The 26,681-nt window shown below is 48.8% G+C and overlaps 1 protein-coding gene across 4 annotated transcripts in view; it reads left to right on the plus strand.

Moving 5' to 3' along the window:
• The window catches only part of KANSL3 (KAT8 regulatory NSL complex subunit 3), a 1,222,374-nt gene that overhangs the window by 804,688 nt on the left and 391,005 nt on the right, over positions 1-26,681 (plus strand). For all 4 annotated transcript variants that reach the window (XM_069619075.1, XM_069619076.1, XM_069619078.1 and 1 more), the window contains 2 exons: positions 10,733-10,906; positions 11,173-11,293. In XM_069619075.1, coding sequence (XP_069475176.1) covers positions 10,733-10,906; positions 11,173-11,293 — 295 coding nt within the window. The remainder of the gene's footprint in view (positions 1-10,732; positions 10,907-11,172; positions 11,294-26,681) is intronic.

The raw sequence follows: 26,681 nt of genomic DNA on the forward strand, positions 1-26,681 counted from the left end.
TGTGTGTTATGAATGGTTTCTGAAACCCTCTGAACTGTGTCCTACTCAGCAGTTGTTGGTTCTCCCTCCTTGGGTGAGCTTGTGACTTGTGGTAGTATATCTGCAGTGTCTGCCTACGCGCATGCCTTGCTTGCTTGGGATATGGTCCATATGGATTGGATTTTGGATCTTCCAGTATATCTTTGGCTTCCCCTGTTCCCTGGACGGACCCTCCTGAATCCCCCCCCACCACTTGCTGAACGAACATAGAAAAAGAAGGAATGGAATAAAAAGAAAGGAGACGATGAAAAAAAAGGATTTCTCCCAACGTTGGAGACGCCCTAGGTATTAACATAGGGCCACACAATGGGTGGAGCCCCAGGCAACGATTGTTCTTACTTCGTTTCTAGTTGCTATTGGGCAGCGCAGGTGTGCAATGGTAGCATGTCTGTATGCCCAGCCCGACTTCTCATGAGGTGGGGTCATGTGGGGGAGGGGGTTGAGGGAGAGGAGCGGTCCCTTTATTGCTGCAGGGTACGTTCTTTCCTTTTTCCCAGCTGGATGATTGAGCTGTGCCCATTTCCTGTGATGGTGTGTGTTCGGGTCAGATGACCCCCCCCCACGCCCATGAGCCCCGTAGGATATCAAACTTTGCCACCCTGTGTCTCTTCTTTAGGGGGTGTTACGTCTTGTGAATTTCCTTTTGCCTTTTATGCGACCTTTTTGTGACCAGGGTCCAGTTGGCTTCCTGGTTGGTTCTGAAGAGGACGGCATCTCCTCGCCTTCCGTTGGGTCTTCCCTGTCTTGCAGACCCCTCAATACATTGGATGCTTCTTCCCCCGAAATTACTCTATATTCCTCCTCTGCAAAGGATAACGTGAAGGCAAAGGGGAAGCACCATCTATATCTTGTTTTTCATTCTCTCAGCCAGGATGTCAGAGGTCGGCAGGCTCTTCTCCGGGCCAAAGTCTCAGCTGAAAGGTCCTGGATGATTTTGACCCTCGAGTCTTCAAAGTCGATGAATTCCCTTTCTCTGGCGTGTTTGACGATTTCCACTATGTCTGTAATGGTAGCATTTCGCCCGAACTGATCGAGATCTGCCTGGAGGGCATCCTGCACAGTGCACCCTTTCAGATTCTAGATCTGGGATCAGGGGAGAGGGAAGGAGGGCCACTATCAGTGCTTTGATCCTTCTTTATAGATTCAACTGTGTCTCAGTTGGGGATTCATTGAGGCCTTGAATTCTAATGTTGGCCCTCATCTCCCTGTTTTCCAGATCGTCGACTTTTGCTTCTAAATCTTGATTTCGAATGGATTGTGTATTACACATCTTTGACATCTAATGTCCACAGCTGTGTACTTCGGAACCTTTTTCGGCAAAGGGCGTCCTGCATCGATGGCGTCGATTCGATGTCCCTCGAAGGCCTCCGTCGAGGGCAACGTCACCGGATGTTATCAATAGGACGCACGCCACCCGTAGCCTCAGTTCTGTTTTTTCCACAAACGTGTTTGCTTCGGAGAGTCGGCGCGCCTCGTGTATTCCTCGTGAATATATCGTCGTCTTTGACCCCTCCGGCTCCGCGGTCTGGCTTTAAGACTTGCCAGGACTGCAAGTCTAAAATGTTGATCACGGACCTGCATTGCATTTGTTTGTGGTGCCTGGGCGAGAGTCATGACACCGATGACTGTTCCAAATGCCAATCGCTGACTGCTAAGGCCTTGCGGGAGCGTAAGGGGAAGTTACAGGTAGGTGGGGGTTCTAAACTCAGTAAGTCTCGTAAAAGTTCTAAGGGGATGTCCACCGACGATTCAAGGGGCGACTCACTGCGCCAGAAGGAGTTGTAGGGATCTTGGTCCCGGACTGGTTCCTGCCATTCATCCTTGTCTCAGCATTCCAGGAAGCGCTGTCACCGGTCGCCTTCACCGTCCTCCTCGGATGGCACAGCGAGGAAAGTGGTTTTATCCTACTAAATCCTCGACTCCCAAGGAATAGGCAGCCTTCAGGGAGCAGATGCTGGCAATTTTCCAATCCCAGGGCACAGTTCCGTCCGCACCTTCGTAAGAAGTCGGTAGGGGACGGTCTCGGCCCGTGGCTCGTGCGCCGGTCCTCAGTGCAATTCTCATTGTTCGGACAAGGTTCAGATTGATCGTAGAAGACTTGCTTCCGGGCAAGGTTCAGATTGATCGCAGGAGATGTGCTTCCGGATCTCAGTCCGTGTCCCCGGCGAGACCGCAGAAGTCTGGTAAGGGCTCGAGGTTGGTGTCGACTCCGTCAGCGCTGTGTACGTCGGATATGGATGTCGAAGCTTTGCCTTCACACCAGCCCTCGACGCCATTGTCGACGCCGAAGCAGTCGACACCAAAGCCGTTGGCTCCTTTAGGGCCTTTTGGCCGGAATTTGCAGATGGAGGTCCCTGGTACTGTGGATCCTCCAAGGAAGGCTACTTCCATGTCTGTGAGGCCTGTTAAGGATTACAGACCTCTTCTGTCCCGAGGCAGGAGATTTTCATCCCTCTGGATGACCTCTATGAGGAGAGGTCAGATTTAGAATTTGATCCTGTTGAGCCTGATGTGGCTCCTGTCTTATCCAGGGACTGTCAGTTGGAAGAGTTCCGGCAATCTCTTCATGATGCCAGTGGCTTAGACACTTCTCCTGAGGTGGAGTTTGGCAGACCTGAGCCTGGGGCTCATGCAGAGTCATCCTACAGGAGACTGATGGCTAGGGTCACTGAGTATCTTGTGTGGTCTAGTCCTCCAGAAGCTTTTGTTCAGGATGACTTGACAGATATTTTGGATCAAGGTCCGTCCCCTGACCAAGTGTTACCTTTTCATTTTACGTTGCAGAAAAGGGTGGCAGCTGCTTGGCAGACACCGGAATCTCTTCCGGCACTTAACAAATCGTGAACTAAAAAATACTGCCCTTGCGGTAGCAACCCCAGCTACCTTTCATCTCACCCCACTTCCGAGAGTTTGGTGGTTCAGGCGGCTACGGCCACCTCGAGGCAGGTGGCGTACCCTACCATCCCTCCTGATGCGGACGACAAACACTTTGACGGTTGGCCACGCAAGATGTTTTCTGCGGGGAGTATGGCGCTGAAGTCCACCAACTCCACTTGTGCCTTAGCAAGATTTTCACACACTCTGTGGAATTGTTTCTCTAGTGGCTGAGCATATTCCCGAGGGGGAAGAAAGGAATTGTGTTCCTTGCTCTCGGGCAGAATGGCAAGGATGCCATGTGTGAATCCTTTCAGTTAGGTTTGGACACGGCCGGCAGTGTTAGCCGGGCCATGGCTGTGAGTACCGTTATTTGAACATGTCCTTTGATGGCGCGCATTTGTTTGGCAGCAAGGCTGACTAGAGCCTTCAGAGGTTGCAGACCTCAAAAGCTGCAGCAAAATATTTGAGCGCAGCTGTGCATCAACGTCTGCCTTTTTGTCCTAGGGGACATCAGTGGAGGGGAGGTTCTTTTCATTACTACTCCTCCTTTGGTAGAACGAGAGGAGCTGCCAGTCAAAGGGGTCAGCGTAAAAGTACCCGTGGTGGTCGGGGAAATGGGGGTGCCGCAGCCGCTCAGGCAGCTGCCTTTTTGCCTTCAGGTGCTGCCTCAGCCGCCCCGAAACAATCATGAGGCCATGTTCCATTGTTTGCCGGTTGGGGGCAGACTGTCTCAGCATCTCGAAGAATGGAAAGCTATTACTTTGGATGCGTGGGTTCTGGATACAATAGCCCATGGCTACTGCCTTCCCTTCCTAAAGCGGCCTCACGACAATCCACCGAGGAATCTCTTTGAAGCTTCCAGATCTGCTCCTTGTGCAGGAAATATTGACCCTGCTGGAGAAAGGCGCTATAGAACTGTTGCCTGTAGCGGAGAGGAACAAGGGATGGTACTCCCCATATTTTTTTATTTCAAAGAAAGACGGTGGATTGAGACCCATCTTGGACTTGCATTAGTTGAACAAACTTCTCAGGAAGGACAAGTTCAAGATGGTCACTCTTTCTCAGGTCCTCAGGCCCTTCGTCTTCAGGATTGGTTGGTGTCTCTGGACCTACAGGATGCTTACTTTCATGTGCCGATTCATCCAAAGCACAGAAAGTACCTGAGGTTTGCGGCTGGCGACTCGCACTTTCAGTTTCGGGTCCTGCCATTTGGATTGACCTCCGCCCTGAGGGTCTTCACCCAGCTAATGGTGGTGGTGGCAGCATATCCTAGGCGAGGGGGGGATTCACGTCTACCCCTACCTGGACAACTGGCTGATCCGTGCGTGTTCTCCCGAGCAAACGATGGATCATCTCGGTCTTAACTGCCGCTGCCTCCACAAGGTGGGCTTCTCCTTCAATTTCAAGAAGTCTGATCTGACACCTTCCGAACAGCTCCAATACATTGGGGCTGTGTTGGACAAGTCCTTGGGAATTGATCGCCTCCCAAGGTGAGGGCTCATCACATTGTGCAGATGGTAGACCAGTTTCAACATGCCCAGAGTCTCCCGGCATTCGAATTGTTAAGGTTACTCGGCCTCATGGCATCCTGCATTTTTCTAGTGCCACAGGCCAGACTGAGGATGAGTTCCCTGCAATGGGTCCTCAAGATGCAGTGGTACCAATTTTCAGGCAAGATGTCGTATTCTGCTCAGATTCCACTCTAGTTCTCACAGGATCTGCTGTGGTGGGCCAACGAAGGGAACCTGATGAAGGGGGGAGCCGTTTTGGCAACCGTGGCCGGAGGTGACAGTTGTGACAGACGCTTCCCTCACAGGATGGGGGAGCTCATGCCAAAGATTTGACTGCCAGCAGTCATTGGGCTCGGTCGGAGTCCAAACTCCACATCAACCGGTTAGAGCTGAGGGCCATCAGGCTGGCCCTGAAGGCTTTTCTGCCGTCTGTGCGGGGGGGGGAAGTGTGTCCTGATCATGACAGACAATACAGTGGTCATGCATTACCTCAACAAAAAAGGGGGGAGGTAGGGTCACTCCCGTTGTGCAGAGAGGTGATGCAGCTCGGGTTCTGGGCAATCCAGCAGGGAATTCTACTCTCTGCAGTTCATCTGGCCGGAGAGGAGAATGCGGCGGCAGAGGCTCTGAGCGGGCAGAGCTCAGTCTCTCACGAGTGGGAGTTGGCTCAGGAAGTCCTTCTGGAGATCTTTGCCCTTTTTGCAACCCCACAAGTGGATCTCTTCGCGACCAGTGCCAGCCGGAGGTGCGAGAGATTCTGCTCAAGGGAATTTCCACCGAAAGGAGCCACACAACTGTACGCGTTTCCTCATTCCTCAAGTGTTAAGGAGGTTGTGGAGGTTCAGATCCCACATGATCTTCATTGCTCCAGGTTGGGCCTGGAGAGAGTGGTTCCCGGACCTTTTAGAAATGTCCATCTGCCCTCCACGCCGTCTTCCCTACCGAGAGGATCTGCTCTTGTGCACGCCGGGCAGGGGGCGGGTGTCGGGTTCTCCACCAGAGGTCAAGACTCTCAACCTTCACGCTTGGTATCTGAAAGCTTGAGGTATAAGGATTGGGACCTCCCAGATGACGTGATGGAGGTGTTGCTTTCGGCGAGGAAGCCAGCAACAAAATCCCTGCACAGTTACCGTTGGCGTAAGTTCTGCGACTAGTGCAGAGGACAAAATGTTGATCCTTTTCAGTGTCCTATTCCCATGTTTCTATCTTTTTTGATTTCCTTGGCCCACAGGGGCCTTCAAGTAGGTACCATTAAAGGTTACCTGGCGGCGCTGTCTTATCTTCAAGCGCTCGTCTGAAGAATGTTCTTTTTTTAAGATTCCTTTGATTTCCCAATTTCTTAAAGGGCTCACTAATGTGTTCCCGCTATCCCCGTTCCAGGTGCTGGTTTGGGATCTGAATTTGGGCTTGAAATTCCTGATGGGTGCGCCATTTGAACCTTTGCACTCTTGTCCTTTGAGAGGGTTGTCTTTCAAGACAGTGTTTTTGCTTGCGGTTAAATCCGCTCGCCAAGTGAGTGAATTGCAGGCTCTTTCATCTAAGCCGCCCTTTACTGTGTTCCACAAGGATAGGGTTGTACTGAAGGTACGTCCTTCCTTTCTACCTAAGGTAGTATCTGAATTTCATTTAAGCCAGAAAGTGGTACTTCCTTCTTTCTATCCTCATCCTGGTAAGGTAGAGGAGCAATTCCATAGGTTGGACCCTAGGAGAGCTCTGAGCTTTTATATTTCTAGGATGTCCAGGGTCAGAGTGGACGATGAACTCTTTGTGGGGTATGCTGGACACCGATTGGGCCAGGCTGTTACCAAACAGACCTTGTCCAGGTGGATTATCCTCACCATTACTGAATGTTACCGATTGGCTGGGAAGGACCCTCCTGTAGGGTTGCAAGCTCATTCCACTAGGGGCGTGGCTACTTCCACAGCCCAGTAGCGGGGAGTTCCTATTAGGAATATTTGTGAAGCAGTCACATGGGCTTCTATCCACACCTTTGTCAAACATTACTCCCTGGATTCGCTCCATAGTCAAGATATGGCCTTTGGTAAGGCGGTTCTGTATTCTACCATCTGATTGGGTATTCTAAATTCTTTTCCCTCCTCCATTTTCTGGTACTGCTTTGGGAGTCTGTCAAAGATGTGGAATACGTTGGAGGACACACTCCATTCGAAAACAAGTTACCAACTGGTAACGTTCTTTCGACTATGTTCCTCCATTGTATTCCACATCGCCCTCCCAGCCTGCCCCTCTGGAAAATGTCCTATGCTATTGCAGCTTACGTTCCCTCAAGACTATGTGCAGTCAAGCAGGCATTAGATATGTGCATGTCACACGTTATGGAGGAAAAAACAAACAGACTACGGGCGCCCTGCGTCCTATTTATAACATCCAGTGACGTCGCCCTCGACGGGGGCCTTCGAGGGACATCGAATCGACGCAGGACGCCCTTTGCCGAAAAAGTTTCCGAAGTACACAGCTGTGGACATTACATGTCAAAGATGTGGAATCTGTTGGAGGAACATCCAGTCGAAAGAACGTTACCAGTTGGTAAGTAACGTGTTGTTCTCTGTTCAAGATTCTCTGTTTTCAGTTCGTTGATGTATGCTGATTGTTGGTAGTCCAGTGCTTCTATTTTATCCTCTATCCTGTGCACCTTCTCCTGCAGAGCAGAGACTGTCGTGGTCATGCTGTTTCTGAACGATCGGATTTCGTCCAGTAATAGGCGCAAATCTGCTTTGGTAGAAGTTTCCTGGTCTCTTCCCCCCCACCCCCCCGGGATGAGGGGAATATCCTGAGATTGTGGAGTGGCCAGTGTTAGGGCTTCTCTTAGAAATTCCTGCATTTTATGGACGGGTCAATCTTGCTACGCATGTGCCCTTCGCCAATAACGTTTTCCCGGAGGGTAGTGGCGCTGTTTCTCTAGGCGTGTTGCCGAGGCACGTCTCTCCTTTCTGGCTCTGTTTCAGGTTTGTGGTGCTCTCTGTGTGGTGTGTGCCTGTGATGAGGCCTGCAAGCTCTGTCCCTGGGGGAGGGGGGCTTAACCGATTTGTTGGCCTGCCCTTGGGCTGCTACAGTCTGTGGGTGTCTCTGCAGGACTGGGGCGTGTGGTTGGAGAGCTAGGTGTGCCGCCTCTGTGGGGGGTGTCCCTCCACCCCCTGAGTGATCCTCTTTAAAGCTAGGTTGCTCACGTAGCTGTCAGGTGGCTGTGTGGTGGTTTGCCAATGCCACAACACCGGGATGCAGCTTATTATTTCTCTGTTCCAGACTGAGGGGAGCATGAGTGTGAGACCTTGTTGTCCTCCTTTGGGCTTTATGTTGCTCACTACTGTCTGTATCTTGGTTGAGCGTTGTCCTTGAGCAGTGGGGCTGCTTATACAGTCTGAGCCAGATCACTTTCTGCTGCACTGCATGAAGCAGCTTTCACTCCCCTGGGGGTATTGGCCTGTTGTGGATGTGAAGCAAAGCCCTTCTCCCAACAGAGATCTGGGCTGGGCAAGCTCTGGCTGCTATAGAGACAGGCGGTTGCTACTCAAGTTGCGAGCCTTCTGTGCCCGCGAGAGAGGAGGGCGGCTGTGGCTACCCCCGCGTGCACAACCACCACCTCACAACTTGGCTGTGATCTTATGGGGATTCCTCTCCCCGTGCTTTTCCCCCCCTGTCTGTTAATGCGTTTGGGGGAGGCCAGTACTCCCTCCAAGGTAGCCTCGGGCCCTTACATCAGCTTTGTTTATTGTCTTTAGAGGCCCCGCATCTGCCAGGAGTGCTTTGTGAGGCCGGCGTGGTTTAGTGGTCCCACTGCTGTGACTTTATCTAAGGGGGGAGAGGCAGGAAGGGGGGGGCCTGCAGCACTTCATGAGTGGTGGTTGCGTTTGCGTTAGGACGCAGCTCGTGCAGAGTACCGCTGTCCTATGCTGTCGGCCACTCCCACACTCCTTACTTTCTGTCCCGCCGCCTGGAGCCGAGTGGCTGCTTTGATGGGCCGCTGCAGAGGAACTGCTCACACCTCCCATCTTCTGCTGGGCTGCCGTTGAGGGTCCCGTGCCGCGTCTCCACTCCGGTCGGTGGCGTAGTGCTGGGCAGTCTGGGATAGTTCCTGCCTCGGAGCCGTCTCCCCGCGGGGCGTTTCGGGGCTCTTCCATCGGGAGTCAGCCGTGCTTTAACTCGTTTCCACCCCGATCCCTCCTTTTGCACAGGGCGGCGGGGGACTACTCTACCTGGTGCTGTAATGGGTGCAGCGCCAGGCGTGTGATTGTTGCGCAGGCTCTGGGATCCCGCTGGTCCACGTGGCTGATCCCGGCAATGGCGTAGCAATTGCATGTGCTGCGCAGGCCACTGCTTTCCTCATCCTGTTTTCGGGGTTGCGAGTTCCGAATCCTCTCCAGAGTCGGTGCACTTGTTGTTGTCCCAGTTTTCCTTGTTTATACAACTTTGGGGCAGCTTGTGGGTTAGGCAAGCGAAATATCCCCGCAGTTTTCCGGGGGTTCCAACGGAGCAAAGTGCTCAGGGGGTCATTTCGCCTGCGCCCCATGCTGTTCTCCCACCTCTGCCTGTTTTAATGCAATTGCTGACATCAGGGGGATGTCATCAACACAGGGCTTATTAAATAGTGCAGATGCTATTCCTTCCCAGATGCACTGGGACTTTGCAAGGAAGTAGGGGTTTCAACAGTAGTCTCTCACGTTAATCTCCCGGGCAGTGACGGTGTTATGATTGAAAGGCGCCAGGCCAATAGACGGCGCATGAGAGATAGCAAGCATCCTCACCTGGCTTCGAGTCCTTAGAAGCACTCAGTGATCACGAGGGTTTCTGGACTCCATAGCTCTTCTCCCCTCTGCTGGTAAGCGGAGGGAGTCACCCCTCTTTCCTCCCTTCATGGACTGCACTGACTGCTTCACACTCTGCGTCTGCACTTTGCAGCACGCTCTGCGGTATAACGGGGAATATGAGGGATGGTACACTCCTTCTCCAGATACACGGACACAGCAGAAAGACTTGCAAGAGACTCCAATAGTGTTCTGACTGCACTGACTGCTTCACACTCTGCGTCTCCACAGAATTATCTCCTCAGTACTTTGGTCTATTTCCCTTTAACAATAATTTAGGGTTCACTGCAGCATGTCCTTTTTTTATATTTCTATCACTTCTATGAAATGCCCTTCACAGCTCTCGCCTTCCCTTAACCATTAGCTTTGCCTTGAGAATGTCATGCACTTCCAACAATGTACTGCTGCTTAATTTGTGCCTACGTGGAGGAAAAGTCAGAATGGTGACCCTTGCCGAGATCTTTAGATCCCACAACCTGCATGATTAGTTGGTGACCCAGGACCTCTAGGATGCCTACTTACATATACCAGAAGCACCTGGAGTACCTTAGATTTGGGGTAGGAGGCATCCACTACATATCTGCAGTACTGCCTTTTGATCTCTCCTTGGTTCCAAGGTGTGTACATCAAGCTGTTGGCAGTAGTGGCTGATTGAGGGGCCGGATTCACATCGTTGTTTACTCGGTTGGCTTGTTGATATGGCCGTTTCCCCGGTGTCTGCCTCAGAGCACTTGTTCCTCGTGAGCCATCTGGTACACAGTTTGGGCTTTTCCCTACCTTTTGAAAAGTCACTTAGGGATCCCTCTCAGGTGCTCCGATTCATTGATTTGGTTCTAGAATCGCATTTGTGCAGGGCCTTCTCCTCGAGGACCGTGTTCCAAACATCTGTCAGATTGTCGAGCTTTTTCAGACACATCCACAAATGCTGGAACCACCCAACCCAATTTCCTGCACGCCAGAGCTGCCTGCATCTTTCTGATGCTGGAAAGCCCGATTACGAATGTGGTGCTTTAGGTGGCTGCTGTGATTTCAGGGAAACTAGGCCTTGTTTTATTGCTGAGGCAGGACACCTATAGAGTATTTCAGTATTGGGCTGCTTTAGCATAGAAGTGCCCTATTTAGGAGAGTTAACGAGTGGGTTTGGCTGGGTAGTGATGTTAATTAACGAGTATCACATATGACCATACAACTCTTTGTCAATGAAAGCAGAGCTGTTAATGGGACATTATTTGCATGCATTTGTTAGTGAATTGATACTGCTATCTAATAATGTGTGTGTGAAGATGAACTTGTAACATTGTTAATGAGAGATTATGCATATCAAAGAATATTGTTGTATAGTAGTGTCTTAATGACAGAGTATTAATAAAGTAGTATCACCCCTCAGTGATCTGATAATGGAACATCCCTCTAAAGTGTTAATGACCACATTTGTTTGCCCAGGTAGTAAAATCTAGGACCAAAACTAGTATTTTCTGTCTTTAGTGCCGGTGTCTGCAGACCATTCGGAGGGGCAAGAGAAAGACGATGTTCGAGCAGCATTGAAGAGGCGCCAGACCCCCAGTCCCACTCCTAATAGCAAGCACTCCAAACGCGCCAAAATTAAAGTCACTATAGTTTCACATGGAGATGGCACTGGTTCTGGTGCTCCAAAAGAAGGTGAGTCCTCAGGGAGGTCAGTGTGACAAAGCATGTGATAAATCAGTTTAATTCGGGATTAAGACAAATGTGACACTCTGCTGCCCTGGCAAGAATGCATACAAATGGAACATGTAGTGTCATCAGTTGTCTTCCACATTTGTTGGTCCCCATGGTGAATCGGCTCTGTCTTTGTAACCCTCCTCCTTTCCTGAACACACTGGTAGATCATGAGGTTTTGGCCTAGTTTACTTATGTTAAACTCTGTTCATTATCGTTTTCTGTAGTGCCCCGTTCCGAAACGTCACCTGTATTTGCTTCCGGTACGACTGTGAAGCCCCTCACTGTCACGATTGGCCAATCCCCTGGAGTAGCTAAAGAACTGACTGGACTTCTAACTGCTTCAAAGTAAGCGCTCGTTCTTCTTGTGCACCACTTTGTATTTCTCTTTAATGCTGCCTTTCACTTGCGCTACACTACTGCCTATTGACAGGTTTTGTGCTACTTATCCCAATTAAAGTTTGTTGCAATTTTACACTTTGAATGCCTGTACTGTACCTATAGTGTACTGTATGTTCAAAAACTTTCACCAAGATTCCTCATAAAATGTGTGTGTTGCTGTTTGTACCCCATTGCCTTAAAAATGGTGCAGTTTTTCATCAGTAAGATAGCTCCGTTACTTAGGCGCTCCCCATCGGCCTCTGTATTCAGCATGCAGGGCACTATCTCTCTCAATCTCTTATGTTATTTTTACGCTGTCAATCCCCATATATTTGTTTTATTGGACTCTGATTAGCAAGAAAACAGGCAGAAAGAGTAGCATGAAGGCCTTAGAAGGCCACTCGATCTCATCTTAATTTCTGTAAAGTTAGGGTTTTAATGGACTAATCTATGATTCTATTCTATGTCCAGAGTGTTAGGGAGATTTATCATGTGCATGCTTCATCCCCTCTCCTAGTGAGACCCCAGCACGTTCTGCTGGACTTTTGGACCTTTTTCTTTCAATCCTGAATGAGTGGAGCCATTTTCCTCTCATTCATTCATGTAGGCTGTCTTTTGGAAGTCTTATTCTTTGTATTCTACCTGTACCAGACCTACGGCTGCGACCTTTATAATAATTATATATTGTTTTATAAATGTGAGTTTAAATTTTCATCGGTTGACGGTGGAAAATGGTAAAACGCAACGGCTAATTGTACCATTTCTCCAGAAGTGAGCCCAAACAGTGTTCATAAATTGTTTGAGCCTGTAAAGGAGGATAATGTTTTAATAAATGAAAGTGAGGGATTGCTTTATGATTTGGAGGGGGATTGGTGCAATAAAAGTGCAGCAGTAAATGTCATTAATTGTGTTATCTTAGATGAGGGTTGTAAGGTTACGGGTATAATTGAAGAGTGGGATGAGAAGGTTGCCTGCAGTAGAGTTGGGGATAAGTCCCAACTTCCTATTACTGGCTCAAGGAAGAATATAAATATGGACCCGCTGGCTAAGATTGTTGTAGAGACAGTAACTGGGCAGGGTTGAGGGACCAACTACTTGTTGCCTGTTCACTACCCAATATCCTTGGGTGTTAAGGGCTCGCAGGAGGGTAAGGTTATTGATCTTCACTCCCTTGCAATCCATTGTACTGATTTGGCAGATTTAATTCCTGAGTCTGAACTAATTTTGGTTAAACTGACCGTCATTTCTTTAAGATCCCCAACCTCCTTTGTTAGAGCAATCAAATTACTTTTACAATCACACTTACTTTCTGGGCAAGGATGGACATTGCCCCGGATTTGAAGCTGCTGCTCCATCTTATTTCCAGATAATGTTTGTCATTCCTCGTACTGGAATGATTGGACTTCCATTGGCAGTAAACATCCCTTCCTCTTTAGCACCACTGGTATAATCACACCATCCCCGTTCTCTGAAAGGGGCAAACATGTGGCAACAATAAAGGTTCCACCCTTATCAGTATCTATACCAACCCCAGTTACACCCAAATATGTAACATTCTCTCCTTCTAAATTGATGGAAACATTTGTGTGAACATGAACCATTTTAGTCCCAAAGACTTTGCTTTTTATGCGATTTCCCATTCATTCACAGCCTATGCTGTCAGTCACACAGCAGGGTGGCTGTCCTGTCAGGACAGCCAGCCAATCGGGACTGCTTTCATTCAGGCACACCTTAAGACAAAGGACTGGGAAGTTTCGGGACCCTCGCTCACTTTCACAAAGTGCTCAAACCAGTTTCAACTAACAGAGTAAAAGCCCATAAGAAACTAACAAACAGAAAATGGTGAAAAAAGAAGAGGGGGGGACATTTTGAGAAAATTAACACTCATGGGTGCTGTACTGCAGCTGAGGGTTCAGCCTGCAGTAAAGATGCACACTGGTAGTAAAATTAAACTACTGCCACCAGCCATTTAAAGTTAGTGTACCAAAAATGGTACATGAGAAGTGGGCTAGGAATTACCAAGTAACCCCCTCAGCACTCCACAGAGGGTGGTGTGCTGGTCCCACAAAGAGAAAGGTAAGATGGGAATCATTTTACTATTCTTGGGAACGGTAGTTCACCCAAGAAAATGTATTTAAACATTCAGAGAAGTCCAAGGGACTTCTCAGTGGCACTGCACCTAAGGTGCTGTGTGTCACTGTACAAAAAACAGATGCCTATGGAGTTTCAGACTCGATGAAACCGTAAAACACAAAAATCCTAGTTGGGGGGGGTCAGGGGGGGAACACATGAGAGAGTAAGGAAAAGGTCCCACTCACTCAGGTGGAAAAAGTCACAAGCCCCAAATCCAGTAAAAGAGCTGGTGGTATCTAAGGTTGAAGGGAATTAGCACAGAAATGAATATTCAAATGGATTGTGTCCTCCAACGTATTCCACATCTTTGACATTTAATGTCCACAGATGTGCTGCTTCGGAAATTTTTCTGCAGATGGCGTCCTCCGTCGATGGCGTTGTCGATGTCCCTCAAAGGCCTCCGTCGAGGGTGACGTCACTGGATGTTATAAATTGGGCGCACGTAGCCTCAGTTATGTTTTTTCCGCAAACGTGTTTGCTTCGAGAACTCGGCGCGCCTCGTGTTAACTACTTTGATAAAATGTCTCCATCTTCTACCCCACCGACTCCGCAGTCTGGTTTTAAGACATGCCGGGACTGTAAGTCCAAAATGTCCATTACGGACCCACACTGTATCTGCTTTTGGTGTCTGGGCGAAAGCCATGATACCGACGACTGCTCGAAGTGCCAGTCGTTGACTGCCAAGGCATTGCGGGAGCGTAGGGGGAAGTTGCAGGTAGGTCGGGTTTCTAAACCTTGTAAAACCAAAAGGTCTACAGGTATTTCCACCGACAGCTTGAGGTGTGACTCTCCTTGTTGAAAGGAATCCAGGGGATCTAGGTCCCGGAGTGGTTCCCGCCACTTGTCCTCCTCTTCGAGGCACTCCCGGAAGCAGCGTCACTGTTCGCCTTCCCCGTCCTCGTCAGATGATGGCTCCGTGAGGAAAGTGGCTTGTCCCACGAAATACTCTACTCTAGAGGAATGGGAGGCATTCAGGGGGCAAATACTGGCGATTTTTTATTTAATTTTTTTATTTTTTTTCAATCACAGGGCACAGTTCCGTCCACGCCTTCGATGGAAGCCGGAAGTGAACGATCTCGGTCCGATGCTCGCGCACCCTCAGGCCTGGGCACTCAGCGCAATAAACATCGGGAACCGTTGAGATCCCATTCGGACAAGGCTTCGTGGATCACCAGAGATGTACCAGGTCTAGATTGCGGTCTTCGTGCCCAACGAAACCGCAGAAATCTGGAATGAGCTCGAGGACGGCGTTGACACAATCGGCACCGTGTCCATAGAGTGAGGCTGTTGGGGCTTTGCCTTCACGGCCGGCCCTCGGAGCCTTCAGCACCCTTCTCGGCGCCAAAGCCGTCGACGGCCTCGACGCCATCAGGGCAAAATTGCCAGAATTTGCTGTTGGAGGCCCCTGTGGCTGTGGATCCTCAGAGAAAGGCTCCATCTAAGACTGTGAGGCCTGTTCTTGACTCTAGGGCCGCTCCTGTCCCTATGAAGGAGTTCTTTCGTTCTCTGCAGGACATATATGAGGATGAGGAGAGGTCTGATATGCGGTTGGAGCCTTTTGATAATCCTGGTGTAACACCTGAGGCTCCTGACATGGTCTCTTCTGAGGACAGTCAGTTGGAGGATCTGCGTCAGTCTCTCCATGATGACAGTGGCCTTGACACATCTCCTGAGATGGAGTTTGGTAGGCCAGAGCCTGGGGCTCATGCTGAATCATCCTATAGGAGGTTGATGTTGAGAGTTACGGAGTACCTAGGGTGGTCCGGCCCTCCAGTTGAATTCGATCAGGATGACCTGACTGACATTTTAGATCGGGCCCGTCCACTAACCCAGTGTTGCCTTCATTTGGTGGATCAAAAAAGGCTGGCGGTTACTTGGCAGACCCCAGAGTCTCTCCACCTCGAGGCAGGCGGCGTACCCTACCATCCCTCCTGATGGGGACAAGCGCTTCGATGGTTGGGCACGCAAGGTATTTTCTGCTGGGAGTATGGCACTGAAATCGGCCAACTCCACCTGTGCCGTGGCAAAGTATTCACACACTCTGTGGCATTGGGCCTCATTACAAGGATGGCGGTAAGGATTTACCGGTACCGGTAAAATACCGGTACCGGTAAATCCTTACCGCCTTACTATGAGGTCCCTTTGCGGGTTGGGGGATTTAACGCCTGCTTCTTGCAGGCGTTAAAAACCAACCCGCAAAGGGACCCAGGGAGCTAATTACGGTACCGCAATTTGCGGTACCGTAATTAGCGCCTTCCCCATTCCCATTGAGCCCTATGGGGCAAAAATGGGAATGGGGAAGGGCAATGGTGGAAGGGGGGAATTACCGCCCCGCCAACCTTGGAATGGGGCGGTAATTCCCCTTTCCGCCAAGGCGGTGCCAGTATTTTACCGGCATGAACCATGGCGCTAATAGCGCCATGGTTCTCTGCCATCCGCGTAATGAGGCCCATTGTCTTTAGCGGCTGAGCATATTCCTGAGGGGGAAGAAAGGGATGGTGTTACGCTCACCTGGTATCCACGGGGACGCCACCCAGCCGTAGGGACTCTGGTATCCTTCTCTGCGGTTCCCAGGTGTGACCAGCGGGGGAGTTCTGCCTGGAAAACAGGTGGGCAATGTTCAAGACTGGGCAACTGGGGTAATCAGCCCCCCACCACCCCGTATGCCCGCAGCCCCTCTGGGCCTCTCCTCACCTTGTTGTTAATTCAGGTGTGCTCTCCGCCCTGCCTTCTTGGCAGGGGCGCGTTGTCCTTTGTGGGCAAATGCGATCTAGTTACTTCACTGATGCCGGCCCGTTTTGAGTCTTTCAGGTAGGTCTTATTGCTGTTGTATATTGTTGTTATTCTTGCATGCCTTTCTTGGTTTAATAAATGTCTTTCTCTTCCTTAGGTGTGCGGAAGTCCAGTGTGATGCATTGGCTGAATTGGGTCTCGCCGGTAAATGATGGCGTGTAAAGAGGGCTATGATGCGGTAAGTAGGCACTATGCGCAGCGCTATGATGCCTTGCCTTTGCTAACCTGTTGTCTTTTCTTTCCCATAGATCGCGGTGCTCACCCGTTGTGTGGAATCCCGAGGCGATGCTGGTTGAGGGGCGACTTGCGAGGTAAGCTTTTCGGCACAATTCGTTATGTTGTAAAGTTTCTAATATCTTGTTTCTTCCTTTTTTACAGATCCATCGGTCCAGGAGACACGCTGATCCTAGGAAGCTGTTCGCAGGAGCTGTGGGCAGCTAATGATGAAAATTACAGTTAGGCTTCTGCTGCTAACGATGTTCTTTTGTCTCCTTACAGATGCTGTTCTTCCGAGGTTCGCGGGTACAGCTGAACACGATAAGCGTCACGTTGCAGGATTGCAAAGTAACGCTAAGCGTGTTATCCAAGTCGGGTGTGGTTTAAATAGCTTCAAGAAAGTAGTCCAGTTAAAGTAGTTCCTAGGCTACCACACCCAAAACACTATACCGCATAGCTTGGTTCCAACAAACCAAGCTATGTGGATGCCTCCATGTTGGCTGACACTTGAAATAAAGTAGTTCCCTAAACACAGGTCTTTATTAAGTATGAGCCTGGCGCCAAAGGTGCCAGGACCGCTCCAAAGGGGCCTAGGCAATGGATGCCTAAGTTGGTTGGAGACCCGAGCCAAGACCCCTCCTGGCCCTTGGGCATGCCAGAGGGGTTTCTGGATGTGCGTCGTGACAGATGGGTTCCTTGCTATTGTGCAGGCAAGGATGCCATGTGTGAATCCCTTCAGTCTGGTTTGGACACGGCCGATGGTGTTAGCCGGTCCATGGCTGCGAGCACCATGATCCGCAGGTTTTCATGGTTGCGGAAGTCGGATTTTGCTCCAGATGTGCAAGACTGTCTTCTAAACATGCCCTTTGGTGGTTCGCATTTGTTTGGCAGCAAGGCTGACAAGAGCCTTGAGAGGTTGCAGATCTTCAAAGCAGCTGCTAAATCTTTCGGGGCAGCTGTGCGTCAACGTCCGCCTTTTCGTCCTAGGGGACAGCAGTGGAGGGGGGCTCCTATCGTTACTACTCCTCTTTTGGTAGAGCGAGAGGAGCCACTAGTTAAAGGGGCTACTGTAAAAGTTCCCGTGGTGGACAGGGAAGAGGGGCCAAAGCCGCTCAGGCAGCTGCCTCTTTGCCTTCAAGCACTGGCGCAGCCGCTCCGAAACAGCTATGAGGCCAGGTCCCATTGTTCGCCGGTTGGGGGCAGACTGTCTCAGCATCTAGAAGAATGGCGAGCTATTACTTCAGATGCGTGGGTTCTGGAAACCATAGCCCACGGCTACTGCCTTCCCTTCCTAAACCGGCCTCACGACAATCCATCGGGGAATCTCTCTTTGAAGTTTCCGGATCCTCTCCTTGTGCAGGAAATCAGGACCCTGCTGGAGAAAGGCGCTATAGAACTGGTGCCTGTGGTGGAGAGGAACAAGGGCTGGTATTACCCATATTTTCTGATTCCCAAGAAAGACAGAGGACTGAGACCCATCTTGGACTTGCGTTGCTTGAACAAGTTCTTCAGGAAGGTCAAGTTCAAGATGGTCACTGTTTCTCAGGTCCTTCAGGCCCTTCGACTTCAGGATTGGTTGGTGTCTTTGACCCAACAAGATGCTTATTTTCATGTGCCAATTCATCCAAAGCACAGAAAATACCTGAGGTTTGCGCCTGGCAACTCACACTTTCAGTTTCGGGTCCTGCCATTCGGATTGACCTCCGCCCGAGGGTCTTCACCAAGCTTATGTTGGTGGTGGCAGCTTATCTCAGGAGAGATAATCACGTCTACCCCTACCTGGGCGACTGGCTGATCCAGGCGCGTGCTCCTGAACAAGCTTTGGATCATCTCTCTCACCTGCCACTCCCTTCACAAGCTGGGCTTCTCCCTCAATTTCAAGAAGTCGCATGAGACACCTTACCAACAGCTCCAGTACATTGGGGCTGTGTTGGCCACGTCCTTGGAAGTGCTCGCCTCCCAAGTTGAGGTTCTCATCAAATTGTACAGATGGTCAACAAATTTCAGCATGCCTAGAGTCTTCCTGATTTCGAATTCTTAAGGTTGCTTGGCCTCATGGCATCCTGCATTTTTCTGGTGCCAGAGGCCAGACTGAGGATGAGATCCCTTCAATGGGCTCTCAGGATGCAGTGGTCGCAATTCTCAGGCAAGATGTCGTATCCCATTCAGATTCCACTCTTGGTCTCTCAGGATCTTCTGTGCTGGCCCGGCAAAGGGAATCTGATGAAGGGGGAGCCTTTTTGGCAACCGTGGCCGGAAGTGACGGACGCTTCCCTCACAGGATGGGGAGCTCACACCAACGATCTGACCACCAGCTGTCGTTGGTCTCCGTCGGAGTCCAAACTCCACATAAAGCTTTTGGAGCTGAGGGCCATCAGGCTAGCCCTGAAGGCTTTTCTGCCGTCTGTGCGGGGGGGAAGAGTGTCCTGATCTTGACAGACAACACAGTGGCAATGCATTACCTTTCTTTCTTTCTTTCTGTCTTTGTCTTTGTCTTTCTCTGTCTCTTTGTCTTTCTGTCTTTTTGTCTTTCTCTGTCTTTTTGTCTTTCTCTGTCTTTCTTTCTCTCGCTCTCTTTCTCTCCCCCACCGCCCCCAAGAGGTCTAGACTCTCAACCTTCACGCTGAAAGGTTGAGATGTAAGGATTGAGACCTCCCGCATGACGTTATGGAGTTGTTGCTTTCGGCCAGGCGGCTGCCAAACAAATTCCTGTACCATTGGCGTAAGTTTTGCGACTGGTGCAGAGGAAACAATGTTGATCCTTTTCAGTGTTCCATTCAAATGGTTCTTTCTTGCTTTCTCTGGCCCACAGGCGTCTTCAAGTGGGTACCATTGAAGGTTACCTGGCGGCGCTGTCTATTTTCAAGCGCTCGTCTGAAGAATGTTCATATTTTAAGATTTCTTTGATTTCCCAATTTCTAAAAGGGCTCACAAATGTGTTCCTGCCGTCGCCTTTTCAGGTGCCGGTTTGGGATCTGAATTTAGTCTTGAAATTTCCGATGGGTGCTCCTTTTGAACATCTGCACTCTTGTCCTTTGAGACTGTTGTCTTTCAAGACGGTTTTCTTGGTTGCAGGTACATCTGATCGCAGAGTGAATGAATTACAGGCACTCATCTAAGCCACCCTTTACTGTGTTCCACAAGGATAGGATTGGACTGAGGGTACGTATATTGCCATCCGTCATTCCTACCTAAGGTAGTGTCTGAGTTTCATTTGAGCCAGAAAGTGGTACTTCATGTTTTCTATCCTCCCCCTCATCTTGGTAAGGAAGTGGAGAGACTCCATAGGTTGGACCCTAGGAGAGCTTTGAGCTTTTAGATTTCTAGGATGCCCAGGGTCAGAGTGGAAGACCAGCTTTTTGTGGGGTACACTGGACACTGATTGGGCCAGGCTGTTACCAAACAGACCTTGTCCAGGTGGATTATCCTCCCCATTACTGAATGTTACAGATTGGCGGGCAAGGACCCTCCTAAGAGATTGCCAGCTCACTCTACCAGGGGCGTGACTACATCCACAGCCCTGCAGTGGGCAGTTCTTATTAAGAACATTTGTGATGCTGCAACGTGGTCTTCCATCCACACCTTTGTCAAGCAATACTCCCTGGATACTTTCCATAGTCAAGATATGGCCTTTGGGAAAGCAATGCTTTATTCTGCCGTCTGGTTCTAAATTTTTCTCCCTCCTCCAACCACCACTACTACTGCTTTGAGAGTCTGTCAAAGATGTGGAATACGTTGGAGGACACAATCCATTTGAAGAACAAGTTACTTACAAACTGGTAACGTTCTTTCGACTGGATGTTCCTCCAACGTATTCCACATCGCCCCCCCAGCCTGCCACTCTGAAGAATTTCCTATGCTTTTGCAGCTTGCGTTCCCTCAAGGCTATGTGCAGTCAAGCAGGCTTTGTGTACAAGCATGTCACACGTTGTGGAGGGAAAAACATGAACTAAGGCTACGGGCGCAGTGCGTCTTATTTATAACATCCAGTGATGTCACCCTCGACGGAGGCCTTCGAGGGACATCGACCCAATGCCATCGAGGATGCCCTCTGCCGAAGCATTTCCGAAGCAGCACAGCTGTGGACATTACATTACATGTCAAAGATGTGGAATACGTTGGAGGAACATCCAGTCGAAAGAATTTTACCAGTTGGTAAATAACTTGTTCTTCTCCCTAACAGAGGGCCTGTGGGAGTATGTGGATGCAGCCTGGGAGATCCCGTTGCTTGAGGCCAGTTATCCTTTGCAGGCCCATAGGCATGCTCCGACTCGGCCCGTATATTGTAAGGACTGAATCTCAGGGCATGTAATGGTAGGTGCATAGAAGACAGTGGATGCTCGTCCAAGATTGATTATATCCTGATAGGGAATGGCGACTGGGAGGAATTGGAGGAATTTTCCATTCTTGATTGCTTGGATAGCGATCACAAACTCCTCCTGTTGAAAACTAGATGGTCGGGTAGGAAACAAGAAACCATTATTCCCTCATTCCCAATTAGGATAACTGGGAATGCGAGATGTTGCATTAAGTGGGGCAATGTCGTGTTAGCTGGTCTCAAGCCTTCTATTTACCAGTCTGTCCTTTCCCCTATTGAAAATGTTTATCACTCTTTTGGGGATGTTCATGTTAAAGGATATTTGTACTGCGCACTATTACCACCGGAGTGGTCCCCTGGGACTGGCGAAATTCTGGTTCAGTATGACCTTTTGACCTCAGAACTTGGCCTTTTGTTTACTAGATTAGTTCCTGTGCAGAAAGGGAGGAACCAGTCGGTGCCCACCTGGTATGATTCTGACTGTAGCTCGATTAAGGAGGACCTCATGTTGTATCTTCTGAATGAAGGGAAAGTGAATAAGGAGGTGCTGCACCTTAAGAGGAGTAATTGCAAGAATATTATGAAGTCAAGGAAGTCTGAATTACATAAATTGAAATGGGATGAACCTAGAGGTGCTGCTATCAGTAAGGATAGTAAGGCTTTTTGGACTCTGGTTTCCGAACGGAAAGACACTAATGATGATAACCTTAACTGTATGAGCACATCAAAGGAATGGTATGCCCTTTTTCAAGGGCCTTCCCTGAAGACCACCTTAGTGAGGTTCCGTTTTAATTGACTGGACGCTATTAAACCAGAGCGATCAACATCTTATTATCCTGGCAGCCATTAAGAGTGCCCTATTGAGTATAAGGCTCACGGGAGGATAGCTCAGTGGCAACGTGCTCGCCTTGGAAGCAAGATGACACCGATTCGATCCCCGGGTCCGCGCTTAGAACCTCTGGGTATTTAAGCGCGTTATAATTATGCAACTAAGACAACAACAAAAAATTCTGTAACAGCGCATCAATGCCCCCGGGTTGTGTGAGTGCTTTAAAAATGCAAATAAATAAATGAAAGGTTCTTGGCCCAGATAAAATTCCAGCTGATCTCTGGAAAGCTGAGTCTGATGTCTGGATGCTTATTCTTATGAGGTTATTTCAGGCAGTGGTTAACATCAATAAAGTCCCAGATTCGTGGCGACTCGTGAAGATTGTCCCAATTTATAAAAATGGCGGCATAGACAAACCATGCAATTATAGGCCGATTTCATTGCTTGACGTGTCGGGGACATTTTTTGCTACAGTGGTTTTACAGCATTTCCAGGAATGTGTTTTGAAGAAGGGCCTCATTTTGCATCTTCAGACTGGATTCTGATGTGGGTTAAGTATTGTAGACCAGTGCTTTAATTTATTTACTATTCTGCAGAAATATACTGTGTTGAAGAAAATGCGGGTCTATGCAGTGTTAATTGATCTTCAGACTGCATTTGATAGCATACCTAGGACACAGCTATTGTATATTTTGCTGAGGTGGAAAGTGCTGGGCCATTTGTTGTCCGTGATTGCTCAGCTCTATTCTAACAATATGACAACCGTGAGATGGGGCCCAGCTGGAGAGATTACCAACCAATTCCCTGTAGATGGAGGCGTACAGCAAGGCTATGTCTTTGCCCCGCTTCTATTTAGTCTCTATTTTAACAAGATTATTCTGGATCTCTTGGCAGAATACAAAGTGGGGAACTTTGATTCACCAAAAGTAGCAGCCGACATTTACCTGGCTTTACTCTATGCTGATGTTTCATGGGGATCAGGTGGGGATTGGAGCGCTTTGTTTTTAAGTGTTCCTAACTAGGCCTGACCCTGAATTGAAGTAAGGGGAAAGTGATGGTATTTGGGTCAAGAGCCACAGTACTTGATCTTGATGGGACAGCTTTGGAGCAAGTGACCCATCATGATTACCCGGGGGTAAGGTTCTCTGATACAGGATCATGAGGGAGCCAGATTAACAGGTCTGTGACTATTCGGGAAAAGAATGGTGGGGACTTAAATTATTTTTCTCATGGTGAACAGACAGCCTCACCTGTTAACATCTATACAATGCAGGTAACATCAGCAGTATTATACTGAGCAGAGATTTGGGGCTATTCTAATTGTTGAAATCTGGAGGTGGCGGAGAACAAATTCCTAAAGAAGTTGTTCCGCCTACCGTGTAGCTTTCGGAGTGCACCACTACACATGTAATGTGGACTTGAACTGATAATCTTTCAACTGGCTTGGAAACAAGTTTTTTACTGGATCAGACTGTGGGGATCCCCAGAGCTTGAAAAATGTCGAGAAGCCCTTTCAGATTTGTTGAACCATCCCGGGTGTCGTTTGTTAGTGACTAAGCCATGTGAAGCACCAACCTGGGTTGTCGGGCTTAAGTGAGCTTTGGGAGAACCCATTGAACATGACTAATCCAAAAGAGATGTCAATTTGACAGACGTGTTAACCAGACATGGCTAGCCAGGTCATGTCTGAGACTGAAATTTGGCTTGGATTATTTATCCTCTAAAGCTATTTAAAGTGGGGGGAGCTATTTAGATCGATTTGCTCCACCCTATTTGCGCACCAGGTTTATCGAATTCAGAGTTGGCACACTACAAGTTGCAAGTTTTGTTAGTGGCTGGAGGAGTGAAAACTCTACAATTTGTCCAGCCTGTGGCCTAGCGCCTGAATCTGTTGTGTACATTGCTCTATTTTACGAATGCTTTAGCAATTTGAGGAAAATGTAAATGTGTGCAAAAACTGTTTTAGAAGCGTTGCTCTATGTCGATCTACAGTGCTGGTGAATTATATTATCTTTGTTGTCAAATACATTCATCATGCATGGCTTCGTAGGAAACATCTGTTTTACTTGCCCAAATCCTTGATGTTCTTATCTTTGATCTTATTGTTGCGACTGTATGTATTTTGGAACGTTTTATTGTATACTGGATCTTTGTATGAAATTATGTGAGAAGGTTGTTTTTATTAATTGTGTACTTATGGCAGAAATGCTGTATAAAGCAATGTTGACTGACTGAGAAAGACCTAACAATGTGCCCCGTTCTAGACCTGCGCCTATCAAACACGTATGTCAAGCCTCAAAGATTTCGCATGGTGCTTCAGCAGGTAATTCCCCTCTTAAAACAGGGGGATTACATGGCAACATTGGACATGAAAGATGCATACTTAACTTTTTTTCTACGTTCCCAGGGCACAAAGTAGCTACGTTTCCAGATAGCAGGAGAACACTACCAGTTCAAAGTGCCCCCTTTCGGCATAGCCTCAGCCCCAAGGGTATTCACAAAGGTACTAGCAGTGGTAGCGGTGCACCTACACACAGTCCATCCCAGTGTACCCTTATTTGGATGACTGGCTAATGACGGGGAATCCCCTCAAATTTGCAATTACAACACCCAAAGAACAATCAACCTTCTATTCCAATTGGGATTCTCCATCAAGGAGAAAAAGTAAAGTCTTGCACCCAGTCAAGCAAAATAATTTCTGGGAGGGATCATAAAAACAAAGGAATGGCTAGTCTTCCCCTCAAACGACATACTGTTGCAAATACCTCACTACCTAGCCAGTCGTCAGATAACATATGCAAGACAATGCGTGTGCTGGGAATGATGGCTTCATGCATTTACCTAGTTACACACTCGCGTCTGCGCGTGCCCAATGCAGGAGTGGTTAGCAAAACAATTGTCTCAGTCAAGCGATTAGTGGGACGATCTAGTGTTTGTTTTACTAACCTTAGTACAGGCTTGTTAGGGGAGTTTTCTTAAAATCCCACTTGGAGGTAAGACTTTAGTAAGCTATCCCAGTGGTATGTAGATCCGCCAACTTAGTATCAGTCTGAACTAACTCGGGACCTTGGTAGAGTGGCAGACAGTCAGGCATCTCTTAGGAGGAAGATGTGAGCTGTAGGTAAGTGCACTGAACCCAGTAAGTAAAGCATCTCAAAGAAATACTTAAACATAAATGTATATTAAAATATCGATTTATTATATTTATACAAGAGCCACTGTTAAATACTTAGCACAATATACCTTCACACATAAATATACTTTCAAATAGTCACTTCTTAGTTGGTAGCTGCTGAATGCATGCGATTGTTATAGGAGTTTGACAGTTCTCTCAGTAATACCGCACAACCACTGTAACGCTCACCTGGTATCCACGGGGACGTCACTCAGCCTGTTCTGACCTCTTATGACCTCAAACCCTTCCCTGGAGTCTACTGGACTGGAGAATGGGCCTTGTTTTCTTCGAAAGTGTGCTCTCCGTCCTGCTTTCAGCGCAGGGGCGCGTTGATTGATGCGTGCTCGTTGCTGCCTAGTTACTTCACTGGCAAGAATCCGACAGGTAAGTATGAGTCTTTTGAACAGTTCTCTAACTTCGTTCCTTTCCTTCCTTAGATGATGGCCAGCGTCCAGGGATGGCGACATGCTGCTGAGATGAGTAGCGCTGAAGGTGAGTGAGAGCGCAATGTTGGTTCACTCTGCAGTTTTGGCCCCTTTTTCTGCAGCACCAACTAAGGACGCGATTTGCCCGCTCAATCTCCTTCGCTTCCTGCAGTCCTGCACTCTGATGAGGGGTCTAGGCGAGTTGGATCGGTTCTCTGGAGTGTCCTTGAGGTCTCAGTAAAGGTTTGAACGGATTCAGCCTTTCCACAATGATGCACTCAAAATGGGCAGCAGGTCTCCTGGTATTGGGGTTCTGCAGCTCTGGAAACTCACAGGACCCCAGGGGATGGATCAAATCAATGTCTTGGGACTGGTTGTTCCCACCAGCCAAATGGAAAAAGTCCTCTTCGGAGCTCCTCTGTCACACAGAAAACTGGGTCAGGACAGCAGCGGTCGCTTCACAGGGATGCAAAGGTTCTGCCGGCATCCCTGGTCGTCTTCCTCGGTTACTTCAGCTTCCAGTGGTCGACTTGCTTTTCACTCCAAGAGCCTCACCTTTTATACAGTTCCAGCACACACTCCTCTGCAATTTACAGAAAGGGGTGTTTGACTGTCCAATCTGGACCCCCAAAGCCCCAGTGGGAGCAGGTTCTATTCAGGCACCCTGGCAGACAAAGGGCAGGGAGGTGGAAAACGCCTACCCCACTTCCTGCCTACCAAGACACTGTGGAGCCTATGCAGGGGACACCCAAGAGTTCCTGCAAAGTCAGAACACACACACTGACCAACCCCTCCCAGAATGGTAGAAGAAGGGCTAACGCAGAACAACCACACTTGTAATGGTACTTCGGTGCCCCTTTTGTGCACTACCGAGGCTATGGACACAGCCTGCGGTACAAAAATTACACAATAGTTGGCAGAACACGTCCACTGCCACCAGCCATAACTAGGAGCGTTAGGTAGAATTCCCAGAAATGTGCTAATTCCCTTCTACCTTAGAGACGTTCAGCTCGTTTTGCTGGACTTTAGGACTTTTAATTTCAATCCTGGGGAGAGAGACTTTTTTCCCCCACTCATGTCCGTTTCCTTAATTTGAACACTGTGTTTCTTTTGACTTTGGAGTCTGACAAACTCCATAGGGATCATCTTTTTACATTGTGACACCCAGCACCTTCAGTGCAGTGGCACAGGGAAGTCTATTAGATTTCCAAAAGGTTTAAATACCTTCTCTTGGTTAAACAACTGTTTCCAAGAGCAGTGAAGTGAAATTGACTTTACTTACATTTTGTATTATGTGTCTTGTATTGTGTGCACCAATGCAGGTCATGGAATGTGATGAGGTAGCCTGGAACCTTACAGGACATCAAGGTTCCAGGACTGACAGTTTGGAGTCAGGATGGGAGATCCAACTGGAGAGGATGTGCATTACCTAGCCTCTGCCTCCCTTTCATAACTTGCCCTGAAAC

The sequence above is a fragment of the Ambystoma mexicanum genome, chromosome 10 (assembly GCF_040938575.1).
Source record: "Ambystoma mexicanum isolate Mex_15411 chromosome 10, UKY_AmexF1_1, whole genome shotgun sequence".
Classification (NCBI taxonomy): domain Eukaryota; kingdom Metazoa; phylum Chordata; class Amphibia; order Caudata; family Ambystomatidae; genus Ambystoma; species Ambystoma mexicanum.